This window comes from Aspergillus multicolor (genome assembly GCF_047715735.1).
Source record: "Aspergillus multicolor strain CBS 133.54 unplaced genomic scaffold BDW74scaffold_28, whole genome shotgun sequence".
Classification (NCBI taxonomy): Eukaryota; Fungi; Ascomycota; class Eurotiomycetes; order Eurotiales; family Aspergillaceae; genus Aspergillus; species Aspergillus multicolor.
This window is the reverse complement of record NW_027395979.1, coordinates 1-15,314: the sequence shown is the minus strand read 5'-3', so window position 1 is coordinate 15,314 and position 15,314 is coordinate 1. Positions and strand designations below refer to the sequence as shown.

At 54.9% G+C, this 15,314-nt stretch overlaps 6 protein-coding genes across 6 annotated transcripts; 3 read left to right on the top strand and 3 right to left on the bottom strand.

Annotated features, from left to right (window-relative positions):
• Window positions 1-628: 628 nt before the first annotated feature.
• On the top strand, window positions 629-2,480 carry BDW74DRAFT_181411 (uncharacterized protein; the record flags this gene model as incomplete). Its single annotated transcript, XM_073730013.1, has 7 exons — window positions 629-761; window positions 825-865; window positions 924-950; window positions 1,024-1,189; window positions 1,241-1,325; window positions 1,373-1,829; window positions 1,893-2,480. The coding sequence occupies 7 exons, from the start codon at window positions 629-631 to the stop codon at window positions 2,478-2,480; spliced, it is 1,497 nt and encodes a 498-aa protein (XP_073580420.1).
• Window positions 2,481-2,831: 351 nt separating this feature from the next.
• Window positions 2,832-5,476, top strand: BDW74DRAFT_181410 (uncharacterized protein; the record flags this gene model as incomplete). The annotated part of the gene is made up of 2 exons (XM_073730012.1): window positions 2,832-3,492; window positions 3,543-5,476. The coding sequence occupies 2 exons, from the start codon at window positions 2,832-2,834 to the stop codon at window positions 5,474-5,476; spliced, it is 2,595 nt and encodes an 864-aa protein (XP_073580419.1).
• A 91-nt stretch (window positions 5,477-5,567) lies between these two features.
• BDW74DRAFT_181409 (alkene reductase) lies at window positions 5,568-6,863 on the bottom strand (the record flags this gene model as incomplete). The annotated part of the gene is made up of 3 exons (XM_073730011.1): window positions 5,568-6,184; window positions 6,252-6,582; window positions 6,645-6,863. 3 exons carry the CDS (start codon window positions 6,861-6,863, stop codon window positions 5,568-5,570), a joined length of 1,167 nt encoding a protein of 388 aa, XP_073580418.1.
• Window positions 6,864-7,402: 539 nt separating this feature from the next.
• On the top strand, window positions 7,403-11,822 carry BDW74DRAFT_169920 (uncharacterized protein; the record flags this gene model as incomplete). Its single annotated transcript, XM_073727075.1, has 4 exons — window positions 7,403-7,565; window positions 7,738-9,955; window positions 10,047-11,226; window positions 11,277-11,822. 4 exons carry the CDS (start codon window positions 7,403-7,405, stop codon window positions 11,820-11,822), a joined length of 4,107 nt encoding a protein of 1,368 aa, XP_073580417.1.
• Window positions 11,823-12,476: 654 nt separating this feature from the next.
• On the bottom strand, window positions 12,477-14,569 carry BDW74DRAFT_181407 (uncharacterized protein; the record flags this gene model as incomplete). The annotated part of the gene is made up of 10 exons (XM_073730010.1): window positions 12,477-12,547; window positions 12,618-12,723; window positions 12,786-13,137; window positions 13,196-13,326; window positions 13,385-13,775; window positions 13,826-13,946; window positions 13,997-14,094; window positions 14,142-14,224; window positions 14,270-14,406; window positions 14,455-14,569. 10 exons carry the CDS (start codon window positions 14,567-14,569, stop codon window positions 12,477-12,479), a joined length of 1,605 nt encoding a protein of 534 aa, XP_073580416.1.
• Window positions 14,570-14,745: 176 nt separating this feature from the next.
• Window positions 14,746-15,206, bottom strand: BDW74DRAFT_159365 (uncharacterized protein). The gene has a single exon (XM_073725451.1). The coding sequence runs from the start codon at window positions 15,021-15,023 to the stop codon at window positions 14,811-14,813; it is 213 nt and encodes a 70-aa protein (XP_073580415.1). The 5' UTR covers window positions 15,024-15,206; the 3' UTR covers window positions 14,746-14,810.
• Window positions 15,207-15,314: the final 108 nt, after the last annotated feature.

Below are 15,314 nucleotides of genomic sequence, written 5' to 3'. Positions count from 1 at the left end.
AGAGGTAGGGCGATGAGGATGGATTGGAGGGTTGTGTTGAGATGGTTGACTTGATTGAGAGTAGGCGCTTCTTGGATGGATGGACTGGTTTGGTGTTGGTAATGGATGGTTACAGCTACGGTCTCGATCGAGCTTATTATCTACGCCCCTCCATCCCCTCACAACTTGGAGACTGCGAAAAGGCCGGGAGGTTGTCCGGGCCAGCAGCTCTGGAGCCTCCAATGCTCTCCATGGTCTCCATGTGCAAGGCGGAACAGAACCACTCTGCCTCCAACCAAAGTATATACGTACGCTTGGACTGTGTACGGTACGTGGTCAAAAGTGGGCTGTGGGCACACTCAAGAGTGGGGGTTAAGCTGATAATTGATTAGATACGGGCCGAACCCTGGCTAGCCTGTCCCACTCCCACCTTCTCCAACTGCTATCTAGCTTGGCTTGGCCTGGGGTGGTGCTATCGAGGACGCTATCGTACGTATCGATAGATTGATAGAGAATGATGGGGTTACACAGTGACGACGGACGACGCAAGGAGGGTGAAACGCATTATAAACCCTACCGTCTCTAACGCTCCACCTGACTTGCGCCCTCGGTCTTTCGTCCTACTGTCTGACTACGGAGTACCATCGTCATGGGTGGCACTGAGACAGACATCGAGAAAGTCCCCTCGGCTTCGGCCTCGGCTGAGAGTGCGATCCCGGAAAATGAGACCAAGGCCGGCACGAGCAGTGTGTATGTGGATGTTGAGGCGGAGAGGAGTTTTGGTATGGTGATTCCATGTCTTGTCTACTTGAAGTAAGAGGTATAGAGAGCTAAATGAGATCTAGTGCGCAAGGTGGACTTTTTTGTCCTGCCATTGCTGTGTTTGGTATGTTTACTTCTCTACAGTGTATGGTGTATAGGGCTAACACACTGTACTGTTGTAGATGTACTTCTTCGACTGCATGGATCGGGTACGTCCAGTTACATTTACATCAGATATAGATTGGGACCCATATAGGAGATGGCCGCTAACAAAGCTAGTAGAGCAACCTGGCAAACGCAAAAACCGATGGTCTCGAAGAAGATATCAACCTCAAGGGCAACGACTACTCGCTGCTGATTCTGCTGTTCTATATCCCGTTCGGCTTGTTTGACTTGCCGTGGAATCTGCTGATCAAACGGTACTCGGCGCGGATTATGCTGTCATTTAGTATGTTTTTCACTTCACTGAGTAAAGGAGGCAGAATTGACAACGGCGTAGTGACCGTCGTCTGGGGCATCTGCGCGCTCTGCCAATGCGCAGCCCATAATTTCGGAAGCTTACTTGCCATCCGTATCATACTCGGGTCCGTCCCCCCCTACACCTGGCACTCCACTACACTAACAAGAACAGCGTCTTCGAAGCAGGCTTCTTCGCGGGCTCAACCTTCTACTTCACGCTCTTCTACACCCGCAACGAGATGGGTTTCCGCCTGGCTATCCTGCAGTCCTTCGCCGTCCTCGCCTCCGCCTTCTCGGGCCTTATCTCCTTCGGCCTCTTCCAGATCAACCACCCCACCGTGAAAGGGTGGCAGTGGCTGTTCATCGTCGAGGGGTCAATGACGCTGATTATCGGGGTGATAGGCTTCTGGTGGTTACCGGATACAGCGCAGAGCGCGTGGTTCCTTAACGAGAGAGAACGGGCGGCGGCCTCTGCGAGACTGCTACGCGATACATCGGCAGAGGTAGAGACGAAGCTCGAGCTCAAGGCTGCGTTCCAGACGTGGAGCGACTGGAAGTTCCCCATCTGGGCCGTTATCACGTTCACATATCCGGTGGCGTATGCGACGGCGATGAATTTCTTTCCGATTGTACGTCTTCTCTCCCTCCATGACCCCTTTACACATATCACTAACAGAGATTGAACACGGTAGATCGTCGCCCGCCTCGGCTATTCGGTCATAAAAACCAACCTGTGGACCGTGGCCCCGAACCTCGTCGGCGCCGTGGTCTTGCTGTGTGTCGCAAAATCCTCCGACTACTTCCGCGAGCGCTCGCTGCACATCATCCTCAGCCTCCTCATATCCCTAATCGGCATGCTAATCCTCGCCTGCATCGATGTCGCGAATAACAAGGGGGTCAGCTACTTCGCGTGCTTCCTGCTTGCCTCGGGCGCGTATATCCCGACGTGCCTCGTGCACGCGTGGCACAACAACAACAACACGGACGAGAACTCGCGGGCGGCGAACACGGGGTTTTTCGTGGGGTTGGGGAATATCGCTGGTGTATTGAGTGCGGCGACGTTCCGGACAGAGTATGCGCCGCGCTATGTGCCGACGCTGATCGCGACTTGTGCGTGTAACGGGGTTTGTGTACTTGCGACGGGGTTTATGGGATTCTGGATGAGGGCGGAGAATCGACGGCGGGATAAGGAGCAGGGGAGGAGGATTGTGGCGGGGGAGGTTGAGACGAGGCTTCTGGCTGAAGGGGAGAGGAGTCCCGAGTGGCGGTATTTCTTGTAGATTGACAATGTCCAGAGGTAGACGCAGGCAAGGCTAGGATAGGTGCTACACTAGGTGTGGTATGACAGGCTACGATGGCACCAATAGGGCTAGACTACGTACGTACTTATCACCGTATCTCTCTCCGACCCGTATCACGGCCAGTGGCCAGCTAATCATGCATAACGCCCTCAATCTGATTCGAGAATTGGCACTGCAGTCTACCCCGCACGCTTATCGTCTCCTTCTCCACCTGGGAGAGACATTAAGAGAATATAACGATACTGGTATCTAGGTCCGATAAAGCTCAGCTCTCCTCACTTACCTATCCTATCCACCTACCCTAACCCACCCCTACTATATACAACCATAATGAAAGACACCCCCAAAAAGCACCCCTGCACACACCCCGGCTGCACGAAAGCATTCACCCGCGCCGAACACCTGCGCCGCCACAGCCTGAACCACGAAACCAGCAATGCGCACGGGTACACGTGTCCGCGGTGCATGACGCACTTTAGCCGACCCGACCTGCTGAGCCGGCATATGGACCGGCATGCGAGGAAGGATGTTGAGGCGGGGGGTGTGGGGAGGGGGGTCCTGGAGACGCGGAAACGCATACGGCGCGCGGAGGATGGGAGGATTGTTGTTAGGCCGCCGAAGAGGCAGAGTAGGCATGGTGGGCAGAAGACTGCCGCGGTGTTATCCGGGGAGGGTTCGTCGTCGGGGCCTGGGTCTGGGTCGGTGTCAATGAGGAGTTCAGGCTCGCCGGATGTCCTTGCTCTTTCTCAGGTGCATGTGCAGGGACAGGGACAGGCACCGGTGTCGCCGCCGCGCTCAGCCGGGGATCCGGTTTCTGTCTCGGGGATTTCGTTCGATGAGGATGGGACAGATCCAGACCCGCTGCTTGCCCCCATGATGCCCGGTGGCCCGTTTGAGCCATATGTCGAGCCGATCCCGGGACAATTCGATGCGGCGGATGGGTCGTGGGGGGGTGGTGGGTTCGAGGGAGATGGAATGATGCTTGATACGGGTATGCCTCTTCTATACTGGTTAAGGTGATGTGCTAAGGGTATGCTGTAGCAACCGACTTCAACCTCCCCTTCGCCGCGACCGGCAACTACAACTGGCTCTTCGATGTCTCCTCGCTTGACGACGCATTCAACCATCTCGAGCTCCCGCTGGGCCCCGATCTCGTTCCGTTCGCGTGTGCCATTGATAACGAGACAAACCAGACTACAGATGCAATCGCCTTCTCTGGTGCGGGTGTGCAGGAGAGCATGCTGAACCTCGATCTGGATATCGACCTTAACCTCCCTGCACCAGAGTACGACCAAAGGCAAGACGGATCCTCCGTTCTGCTACAAGCAGCAAGTTTCGTGGAGCGGAATCACAGCGACAAGCGAACAGACTTCCCAGACCTTGACTGGATGACCAGCGCACCGCCAATCGAAAACACCGTGCCCTTACGCCCCCAACTCACCGACGACGCCCGACGCGGAATCCTCACATTGATAGCACAAAGCCCACCCGTCGACATCCACGGCCAGCCCCTAAACCTCGACTCTCCTTTACTCTCACTGTCAGCCCTGCAAAGCTATAGCGACCTCTTCTTCGCCCGCTTCAACACTACCTACCCGCTCATCCACGCCGCAACCTTCGACCCCACCGCCGCCGAGCCCGTCTTCCTCGCCTCGATTCTGTCTATGGGGGCTACATACAGCAGTCGCGAGGCCCATCAGCTGGCCGTAGGAATCCACGACGCCCTACGCAACCAGCTCTTCTGCCACGGCGCGTTCAGCCCCGTGCCCGAGGAGCTGTGGGTGCTGCAGGCGATGCTACTGATCGACTGTTTCGGGAAGATGCGGGCGGGTCCGAAGCAGAGAGAACGAGCGCAGCTGTTCCACTGCGTCTTAATCAAACTGATTCGGCGGAGTACGTGTTGCTCTATCCGGTCAACCCCCGATAGCACAGGATTGGCAGGGCCAGAGCTAGAAAATGCCTGGAAAGCCGCCATGGACGCCGAGCAGCGGAAGCGTCTAGCCTTCCAGTGCTTCATGTGGGACACGCAGCATTCCGTCCTGTTTAGCCAGAGTCTGTGCATGTCGGCCTTTGAGATCCGCTCGTCGCTGCCCTGCTCCCCTGCGGCGTGGGAGGCACATACCCCCGAAGAATGGGCGCGGCATGCATCGCGTGATACGGAGCGGTTATTCCTCCCCGTGCTGAAGGGGTACATCACGCCCACCGCGGTGCACCGACCGCGAGATCTAAACGGCCCATCGCGGATGGTTGTTTTGCATGGTCTCATGAGCGTGAGCGCCGACTTGAAGAGACGAGATCAAACGACGCTGCGTAGCGAAACGCCAGAACGCGTCGGCGCATGGATCCCGCGGATGGGACGGGCATACGATCTCTGGAAAGCCGATTTCGACGCCGACTGTCTGAACATGAAGCTCGGGCCTGTGCAGATCTCGTCTGATGAGATGCGGCGCTTTACGAGTCTCAAGGCGGCAGCCATGGCGCTGTACCGCGCTGCTTCATTGGCATTACACGTCGAAGTCCTGGATCTGCAGATTGCGGCGGGGGCAGCGCAGATTCTGGGACGGGTGGTGAGTCCAAATGATCGTGAACGGTCGAGGGGTATGCTCTCGCGGTGGCTGTCGGGTCCTTCTTCTTCGGCGACAACGGCATCCCGGCACGCGGCGTCGCTGTTACAAGATGCAGTCCTGGCTCTGCACGACTGGGATCAAACAGATGCATTCCACTTCCCGTGGTGTCTGTATCTTGCAACACTGACGGTGTGGGCGTTCCATGCTCGCGAGGAGACACTCGTCAAACCGACGGATCTGTCAAGTCTTATTGTGGCCATGACCACATCGAATGCGTATGAGCTTGAAGCCCTAGCCGGGCAGTACGATACGCGGCCGCTGGTCAGGGCGATGGCGCAGCAGCTGGCGACGGTGCGGTGGGCGGTGGTGCATGATGCGATGAAGGTGTTGGTTCATCTGGGTAACTAACGTAAAGCATGGTGGTTTAGAGTGTATGTTATTTTGGTTGAATGTAATCTCTATCTATCTCCTCTCTCTGTGTTTCTATCCAATGCAGAATCTACGCAGCGAAAGCATAATCCGTATACCCCTTCTCCGGCGGACTCGCACCATAGAACGTCCCCCGATCATAAGCGTTCAACTCAAGTCCCTCCTTGATTCGCCGTGGCAGATCCGGGTTACTGATGAACAGCCGGCCAAAGGCCACGGCGTCCGCGCCGTCAGAGGCAATCTTCTCGCCCGCATTGCTGCCCTTGAAATTCCCGGCCGCGATGAAACTCACTCCCCCCTTCTTGAGTACACTCCTGAACCCGTCAAGCGACGGCTTGACAACCTCCTGCGTCGTTTCTAAAGCGCTAATCTTCTCGCTCTCGTCAAGGACCTCGTCGAAGCGCGGCTCGACCATGTGTACGTAGGCCGGTTTCACATCGTCAGGTAAGGACGCAATCTGGCTGCAGAGATACCCCCAGTGCGCCTGGGGATTCGAGTCCCGCGTGTCCTGGAAGTAATTGTACGGTGATAGTCTGATCCCCACGCGGGAGGACCCGATTGCGTTCGACACGGCGGCGATGATCTCCAGGACGATGCGCGAGCGGTTCTCGATGGAGCCGCCGTAGGCGTCATTCCGCGTGTTGACGTTGTCGTGCAGGAATTGGTCGAGGAGGTAGCCGTTTCCGCCTGCCACGTACAGATCGTCAGTATCAAGCACCAGAGATAAACAGGGTAGAAGAGACGGTGAGTGTACCATGAATCTCCACCCCATCAAACCCAGCCTCAAACGCCCTCTTCGCAGCCGCCGCGTACTCTGCAACGGTACTCTTAATCTCCTCGATGCTCATTTCCTTCGGCGGCGCATCGCCGTACACCGTGCCGTCCAGCGCATTCCCCGAGATCGGGATGCTCGAAGGCGCAACCGGCGTCTTGCCACCGAGCATGCCGGGCGTCGTGGCGCGGCCGACATGCCACAGTTGGCACAGGATGATCCCGCCCTTGGCGTGCACGGCGTCGGTGACTTTCTTCCAGGCTGATATCTGGCTGGGTGTGAAGATTCCGGGGACGCCGGGGTAGCCTGCTGCCTGTCCACGCCATCTCATTAGCTTCGCATATAAGTGAACGTAGGGGGAATGTGGGAACTCACGTCACGGCTGATCGGCGTCGCCTCGGAGAGCATAAGACCACCTTGACTTGCGCGCTGGGCGTAGTAAGTGACGTTCAGGTCGTTGGGGACCCAGACGCCGTCGGACTCTTTTGTTGAGCGCATGCGTGTGCAGGGAGCTTGGATTATGCGGTGCTGCAGGGACAGCGAGCCTAGCTTCAAGGGGGTGAAGAGGGAGTCGAGCGGGGAGAGGGAGCCCATTTTGTTTGTTCAGGGTCTAATGTTCTGGTGGGTGGAGGAGTTAGTACTTGGTGTTGTAGAATGGGGGATTCGGGGGTGGTTGTAGTTGGAGGGAATTAGGGCTTGGGGCTGGTCGTACAGTGCTTGGGTATAGGAAGGGATTGAGTCGAGGGGATTCAGCGGTCAATGCCTTTTCTTTTCGTTTCTTGTTTGTTCAAGAGCAATTGATCTGTTTCTTATATTTTGCCATGCACCACTGTTGGATTGGGCTGCCGTGCATCGATTTACATACCTCCAGCTGCAGTGCAACCAAACGTGGGGATGGCCTGCATGCAGCGGTGGCAACAAACTCTACCAAGGTTGGGGGTGTCGACCTCATCTCGCCTCATCTCATCCACCTCCACCACCTCCACGGCTATCTCTACTCCAACCATCCCATCCATCATTACGATTAGCAAGCATATCAATATTCAATACTTATTACTACAGAATTCTATGAGATAACGCAATCCCCCTCCACACCCCATCCACCTTCTGCCTGGATAGATGTACCAGCCAGCATGGACTCCTTCCTCCCCTCCTCCTCGCCAACCCTGAATTTCTACCTAAACGGCACCCCCATCTCACTATCAAACCCACACCCCCGCTGGACGTTACTGGATTTCATCCGCTCGCAGGATGGGCTCAAAGGCACGAAGCTCGGCTGCGGCGAGGGCGGCTGCGGTGCGTGTACGGTTGTCCTACAAACACGATCACGATCCAATGGGCAGGGACAAGGAAAGGACAAGGGGAAGGAAATCCGTCATCTCGCTGTGAATGCGTGTCTTTACCCGTTGATTGGAGGTATGCCGCCACCCAACTATTAACAAAAGAGTGTTTGTGCTGACAGCGGAAGTTGTGGGCAAGCATGTAATTACCATCGAAGGCCTGGGCACCGTCGACGCCCCCCACCCGCTGCAGGAGCGCATCGCAAAGCTTCACGGGTCGCAATGCGGGTTCTGCACGCCCGGGATCGTCATGTCGCTGTATGCGATGGTGCGGAATGCGTACGACCCGGTGACGCAAGAATTCAGACTATCCACGGACGATATCGAGGCGAAGGGCCATCTAGATGGGAATCTGTGCCGGTGTACGGGGTACAAGCCCATCCTTGATGCGGCGAAGACGTTTATCAGCGAGGACTTGGGGGGTGTGACGAGATTCGTGGAGTCCGCGCTGAAACTTGAGGAAGAGGAAGAGACAGCGATTGATGTGGCAACCCCTAACTCAAACTCTCGCTCTGGCTCTACGAGCTCTACTGGAAGTGGCTCCTGCGGTCGGCCTGGGGGGTGCTGCAAAGATAGCCCTAGTGACTCACCATGTTCATCGCGGGAAACAAGCATCACAGCGCCCTCAACGCCAGACCCAGCCGCAAAGCAATTCAACTTTATCCCTTACACGCCGACAACAGAACTCATCTACCCACCGGCTCTTTCAAAATACGAACCGGAACTCCTCTGCTACGGAGACAATAGCCAGACGTGGGTTAAGCCGACAACGCTCCAAGAGACACTATCTATCCTATCTCAGTACCCCTCCGCGACGCTGGTAACAGGCGCCAGCGAGGTCCAGGTCGACGTGCGGTTCAAGGACTTTAAACCGCCGGTTAGTGTATTTGTTGGGGATATCCTAGAGCTCACAGGGATATCCTGGAGTCCTGATAGAAAGATTCTGGAGATTGGGGGCTCAGCATCGCTCTCCGATATCGAGACTGAATGTCTGCGCGCTATCCCAGACTTCAAAGCACAGAACCCAGGGTACGCATCTGTATTGACGTCCATCGCACGGACGCTGCGGTACTTCGCCGGCCGACAGATCCGCAATGCGGCGAGTCTAGCAGGGAATATCGCAACTGCGAGTCCGATCTCCGATATGAATCCGCTACTTTTAGCATTGAACGCAACGGTCTACGCGAGGACACTGCAGAAGGAAGTCGCCATCCCAATGGCCGAGATGTTCAAAGGGTACAGAAAAACATCGTTGCCGGCTGGGAGTATCATAACCAAGATCTCCATCCCCATGCCCAGCAAAGACAAAATCGAGATCGTGAATGCATACAAACAGGCCAAGCGCAAGGACGACGACATCGCCATTGTAACCGCTGCATTCCGCCTCCGGCTGAGTCCAGACTTTACTGTCCAGGAAGCCTCACTGGCTTTTGGGGGTATGGCGCCGACAACCGTCCTGGCACCTAGAACTGCAGAGATCCTAAAGAGCAAACGCTGGGGCGACGAGGCAGTACTAGATACAGTCCTCACGAGTCTAAGCACCGAGTTCACCCTCCCCTACAGCGTGCCCGGCGGAATGGCAACGTACCGACGAACCCTGACACTGTCATTATTCATACGTTTCTGGAACCACGTAGCGCAGAAACTCAATCTCGAATTCGACGCCGATCTGGTAGATGAGATCCACAGAGAGATCTCAACCGGCTCCCGCGATGATACCAACCCCCACGCGCAACGGGTTGTAGGGCAGCAGATCCCCCATCTCAGCGGGCTGAAACACGCCACCGGGGAAGCGGAGTACGTCGACGATATGCCGCCGCTGCATCGAGAGTTACATGGGGCTCTTGTCCTGTCTCAGCGTGCCCATGCGAAGATCGTGAGTGTAGACTGGGCTCCTGCGCTGGAGGCCGGAGCACTGGGGTATGTAGATCATACTTCTTTGCCCGAAGAAAGGAATACCTGGGGTCCGGTCGTTCACGACGAGCCTGTCTTTGCGAGGGGCGAAGTCCATGCGCACGGGCAGCCGATTGGTCTTGTCTATGCCGAAGACGCAATGACCGCGCAGGTTGCTGCGAAGGCCGTGAAAGTTGTGTATGAGGATCTGCCAGTCATACTTGGTATCGACGAGGCGATTAAAGCAAAGTCCTTCTTCAGCTATGGCAAGGAATTAAGACGTGGCGCACCGCCGGAGGAGATCGATAAAGTCCTGGAAGAGTGCGAATATACACTCTCCGGAACAAGTAGAATAGGCGGGCAGGAGCACTTCTACCTGGAGACCAACGCCGCCATTGCAATCCCGCACGCGGAGGATGAGAGCATGGATGTTTGGAGTAGCACGCAGAATACGTAAGCCTTAGCCCTACCCTTCCTATCCAGTATACCCCCATCCACCTACAGACTACCATAACACTCCAAGCAAATACTAATGGAGAGCTAGGATGGAAACCCAAGACTTCATCTCCCAAGTCACGAACGTTCCGCGACACAAAATCAACGCCCGCGTGCGTCGAATGGGCGGCGCATTCGGGGGTAAAGAGTCCCGCAGTGTCCCAATCGCATGCATCGTCGCGATCGCCGCAAAGAAAGCAAAACGCCCTGTACGGATCATGCTCAACCGCGACGAAGACATGATGACATCCGGCCAGCGGCACCCCATCCAATGCCGCTGGAAAGTCGGCTTCAACCGCGCCGGCAAATTACTTGTGCTAGATGCAGACACATACAATAACGCGGGCTACTCGCTCGACATGTCCGCGGCCGTGATGGATCGGTGTCTCACGCATCTAGACAACGTCTACTATATCCCGAACGTCTGGCTGCGCGGGCACGTGTGCAAAACGAATACGCACTCCAACACGGCCTTCCGCGGCTTCGGGGCCCCGCAGGCGATGTACTTCACAGAGAGCATTATCTGCGCTGTGGCGGAGAGACTAGGTATGGACGTTGACGAGGTCCGAAGACGCAATTTATATGCCGTTGGTCAGCGCACGCCGTTTAACCAGGTTCTTGACAGCGACTGGCATGTCCCATTGCTTTTAGAGCAGGTGCGTATCGAAGCAAACTACGATAGACGTCGCAAAGAGGTAGACGCGTATAACAAAGCCCACCGCTACCGAAAGCGCGGGATCGCGCTGATCCCCACGAAATTCGGTATATCGTTTGCAACAGCCCTCCATCTGAACCAGGCTTCAGCAAGTGTACGCGTGTACACGGACGGGTCGGTTCTACTACACCACGGCGGCACGGAAATGGGACAAGGGCTGTACACGAAGATGGTGCAGGTTGCGGCGCAGGAGCTGCGTGTCCCCGTGGAGCAGGTGTACACGCAGGATACGTCGAGTTACCAGAGCGCGAATGCGAGTCCGACCGCTGCGAGTTCGGGGAGTGATTTGAATGGCATGGCGATTAAGCATGCGTGCGACCAGATTAATGCGCGGTTGCAGCCGTATCGGGAGAAATTGGGGGAGAATGTTAGTCTAGGTGTTCTTGCGAAAGCGGCGTATCGGGAGCGCGTCAATTTGTCTGCGGTCGGGTTCTATAAGATGCCGAGTATTGGGTATGAGTGGGGGAATTATGACCCTGATGCTGTGAAGCCGATGTACTTTTACTTTACGCAGGTATGTCCTTCTCTTTCTCCCCAATTCGGGCAAGGCTAACAAGTCTACAGGGAGCAGCCTGCGCCGAAGTCGAACTGGATCTACTAACAGGAACCCACAGCGTGCTCCGAACAGACCTAAAAATGGACGTTGGCCGGAGCATAAACCCCGCAATCGACTACGGGCAGATCGAAGGCGCATTCGTCCAGGGACAGGGGCTGTTCACAATGGAAGAATCCCTCTGGACAACGAGCGGACAGCTCGCAACCCGTGGGCCGGGGAACTACAAGATCCCTGGGTTCGGGGATATCCCGCAGGTGTTTAATGTCAGCTTCTTGCAGGATAATGCTGACGGGAGCATGTGGAAGACGCTGCGGAGTATCCAGAGTAGCAAGGGGGTTGGCGAGCCGCCGCTGTTCATGGGGAGTAGTGTGCTTTTTGCGTTGAGGGATGCGCTGGTGTATGCGCGGAGGGAACGCAGGGTGGCACAGCCGCTTGTGCTGGATAGTCCGGCGACCGTGGAGAGGGTGAGGCTTGCGGTTGGGGATGAGATTGTGAGGCGGGTGGAGGTCGAGAAGAAGAAAGGGGAGAAGGCGTTTTTTGTTGCGGTTGCTTAGGTTGGGAAGCGGGTTGGGATACATACATCCAGGGGATCTAGATTGAATGCGGTATGCTGTACATGATCATAGGATGCAATGGAATGGAGTACCTGATCTCTGATGAGCTCGATCCCCTCCCATACCAGGTATGTTATAGTTGCCTTGAGCAGGTGCCTAGGCTCACTATCATCCTGGACTGAATTATGATAGCGGAGTCAGGAAAGGGATACAAAGGTGCAACCTAGTGTAAAGATGACAAGCCGGGCTAAATCCAACTTTCAGGATCAAATTAGACTAGACTAGAACTTTGCAATTCAGACTTGACCTGTCCCTGTAGATGTATAGGGTTACCTAGAATATGGTAGGTAGATGCCTGAATACAAATGCTCTTATAGATGTTCTAAAGCAAATCAACCATAATGACAAAATGCACTGTGAGAGGACTCGACTGCGTATATACCGAGGTATGTATGTAACCCTTTGGCCATGATCCATTTTTTATTGCTCTCCAGATCAATCTCCTCTGGCACATCAACCCTGTAGTACCATCCATAAAACCACTAGCCCAGCCTGCATTGAGCCTGCCTCCACTAAGTCTTCCCATTTAAGCTCCCCAATCGACTTTTATTAGTTTCCTCATCTTATTCACATGCCTTGGCACTTCCAGAATGTCTATGCTAGCCTCCGCTCCTTAAGGACAAGCAAAACCGGCAACATGATAGCCGTAGTCACGACCGGAAATACTACAGCATCAAAAGCCCGTTAGCAAACCCAACACTTGGGTACCACCATACAGAAAAGCAACGAACGTACACGGCAAATACTGAAACCCAGCAAGGTAACACTTCTTAACAACCCGCTGCAGCTCAGCAGAAAGGGTATTCGCGTATCGAACTTCGTTGAGAATCCGATTGATGACCTAGACGTCCGGTGAGTCAGCTAACTACAGTAGCTTCATAGGTTAGGCAGAGGGCTACATACCATTTTCTTCTCCTCAACCCCACCGAGCCTCCTCCAAAGACTCCTCTCAAACGTCCCCTGACTCACCGCTGCCGCTGCTGCAGGCCCGATAATCAAGCCCAGTTGCTGGCAGAGATAGTACGTCCCGATACAAGCGTGCAGCTCGCCCTCCGGTGCAACAGCTGCCATGGCCGTAAATAGCGCGGGAAAGAGCATGCCCGGTGCAAAGCCCGTGCCGAAGATGAGGGCGCCGTCGAGCAGGTGCTGCTGCGGTGTGGGATCGTGCAGGTGGTGCCATGAGAGGAAGATGAAGAAGTGCAATATCAGGCTCAGGGTCAGCGCGAAGAGAATCGAGGGCTTCGAGCGCTTGGTGCTGGACGGCTGTTAGTTACAGCTTGTAACGGTGTGCCGTTGAAGATATGAGGGCATACCGCTTGACCACCAGCCCGCAAACGACACCCCCCAAGCCTATACCTATTGAGCTAACAACTAAGGCTAGAGAAGCAACGGAGTCGGTGACATTCTGTGTGCGTATGAAGTATGGCACGATGTTGGCGTTGAACTGCAACTACTGTCAGTATCCGGCTGTTCACCAAATGGAGAAGGGGCAGAAAACAAACAGCAAAACGCCCGCCTAGCACCAGTGCTTGGAACACAAAGTAGATACCTATGGTCTGCGAGAACAGGCGAATCGGGACCAGCGGTTTCGGCGCCCAAAAGAGCTCGATCACGACGAAGAGAATGCACCCGCAGAGGAAGGAGAACCCCAGCAGCGATGCTTGGAAGAACATGTCCTCGGTTTGGGCTCCGAGGGCGCGCATCAGGAAAAGCATGAGGAGTATGGTACCGGCAAAGGTGAAAAGGCCTGCAAAGTCTAGGTCTCGAATGCCTGAGGGTGGTGCTGGCACTTCGGTCTCCTCTTTGGCTGCTGTTTCGTTGAGATATGACGGCAGTCGGTAAAAGCAAAAGAGCGCGCAGGCAACTACGGCTGGAACCTGGCCGAAAAAGGACCTGTACCAGTCAGTCTACGTCTATAGCACAATCACAAGGGGGTAGGGCACCATCGCCAGCCGACCGTATCGGCCAGAAAACCTCCGATGGGGCCTCCGAGACTGCGCCCGCTGATATTGATGACGTTCTGATAACCGCGGTATAAAGCTACCTCGTCTGGAGGTGTCATATCTGCGTGCATAGTATTAGTGGCTGTGATAGTAACTGTAGCGAGTCCGTACCGGTGATGATCACCGAAGCCATGACGAGGATCCCAGCCCCGCTGGCGCCGGCCAGGACCCTTGATAGAACCAGCTGGAATATGGACATACTCGCGCCACTATAATGATCAGTATGACTACTCGACAACGTTACCGGACAAGTTACCATGCAATGCAGCCGAGTGCAAACAGCACATACGACCAGACAAGCACCCGCTTCCGACCATACTGATCACCGAGCGTGCTGCACTAGAGGAGTGAGCAACCTCTCAACACTCTTGGAATAATACTCACCACAGGCAGCGAGATGCAATAGCCAAAGTTGTAAGCAAGGAGCAGCCACGAGCCTTCCGAAAGTCGGTGGAACTGTGATGCGATCGCGCTGTAGGTCGATATCACGAGCATTTCATCAGCGCTCGCTATAAATACACCTGTGTAACGTCAGTCATGTTCTTCGAGTCTATAGCAAGGTATCATACCCAGAAACGCAGCGTAGATGACGAAAGTGTCGGGGGGTTTCCTTGCGGTAAATTCCTCGCCGGTCTCCTCATCGTTGGCGGGACGTAGCAGAGGGGATTCTTCTGAGACCGCCATGACTATGATCAGTAGAATAAGTCGATAGATTGAAATTAATTCACGTCTGATGAAATGTCAAGTTGAAAGGTGACTCAGACTCAATCCGATTCTGATAACAACTCCAATCCCGAGTTCGCGCTAAATCCAGCGGTGACGGCGACGGTGACGGTGACTTGGAGGAAGCTAGCATGACCAAATTAGCGTTCCGATAAACTTTCTGATGAGACGATAATGCAGACTGATTGCATGCGTCTCCCATTCATGGCCAATCGCCTATCCCGGTATCACTGTGCAATGCGATCCCTTCCTTCAGCCGTCGATCGTCTCCAATAGTTCGCAGTTTGTATGCACAGACAATCACCACGAATAGGAATGTACCGCACTGAGTGGCTGAAGAAGCAAAGTGAGCCATCCTTGACCATCTTGCTGAACTCTGCCCTGTTTTCCGACGCCATCGTTTCTCATTTGCCATGGATTTGCTGCATGTCAGATATGTGGCGGGTGGGCTGCTTTCGATGCATTAACTTCGGGTAAGTCGGGTGATAACCACCGATATACAATGCAATTTCCTAGCAGTTTTTCTCAGCAACCTTGAAGTCGGTTAGCGACGGTATTGATAGCAGAGAACCCTGGAAGGCAGCAATCGCGACCGGTGTCGTTGGTGGTGATGGCGGGCTGCGACAGGCACCAGCGGGCGGCTCCTGCCTAAACCCTCAAATATAAGAAGACTTCGTCTTCCAGTAGGAAAAAAAAAAAAAAAAAA

Coding starts and splice junctions, on each gene's coding strand:
- BDW74DRAFT_159365 (XM_073725451.1), bottom strand. CDS start 15,023: ATGGCAAATGAGAAACGATGGCGTCGGAAAACAGGGCAGAGTTCAGCA.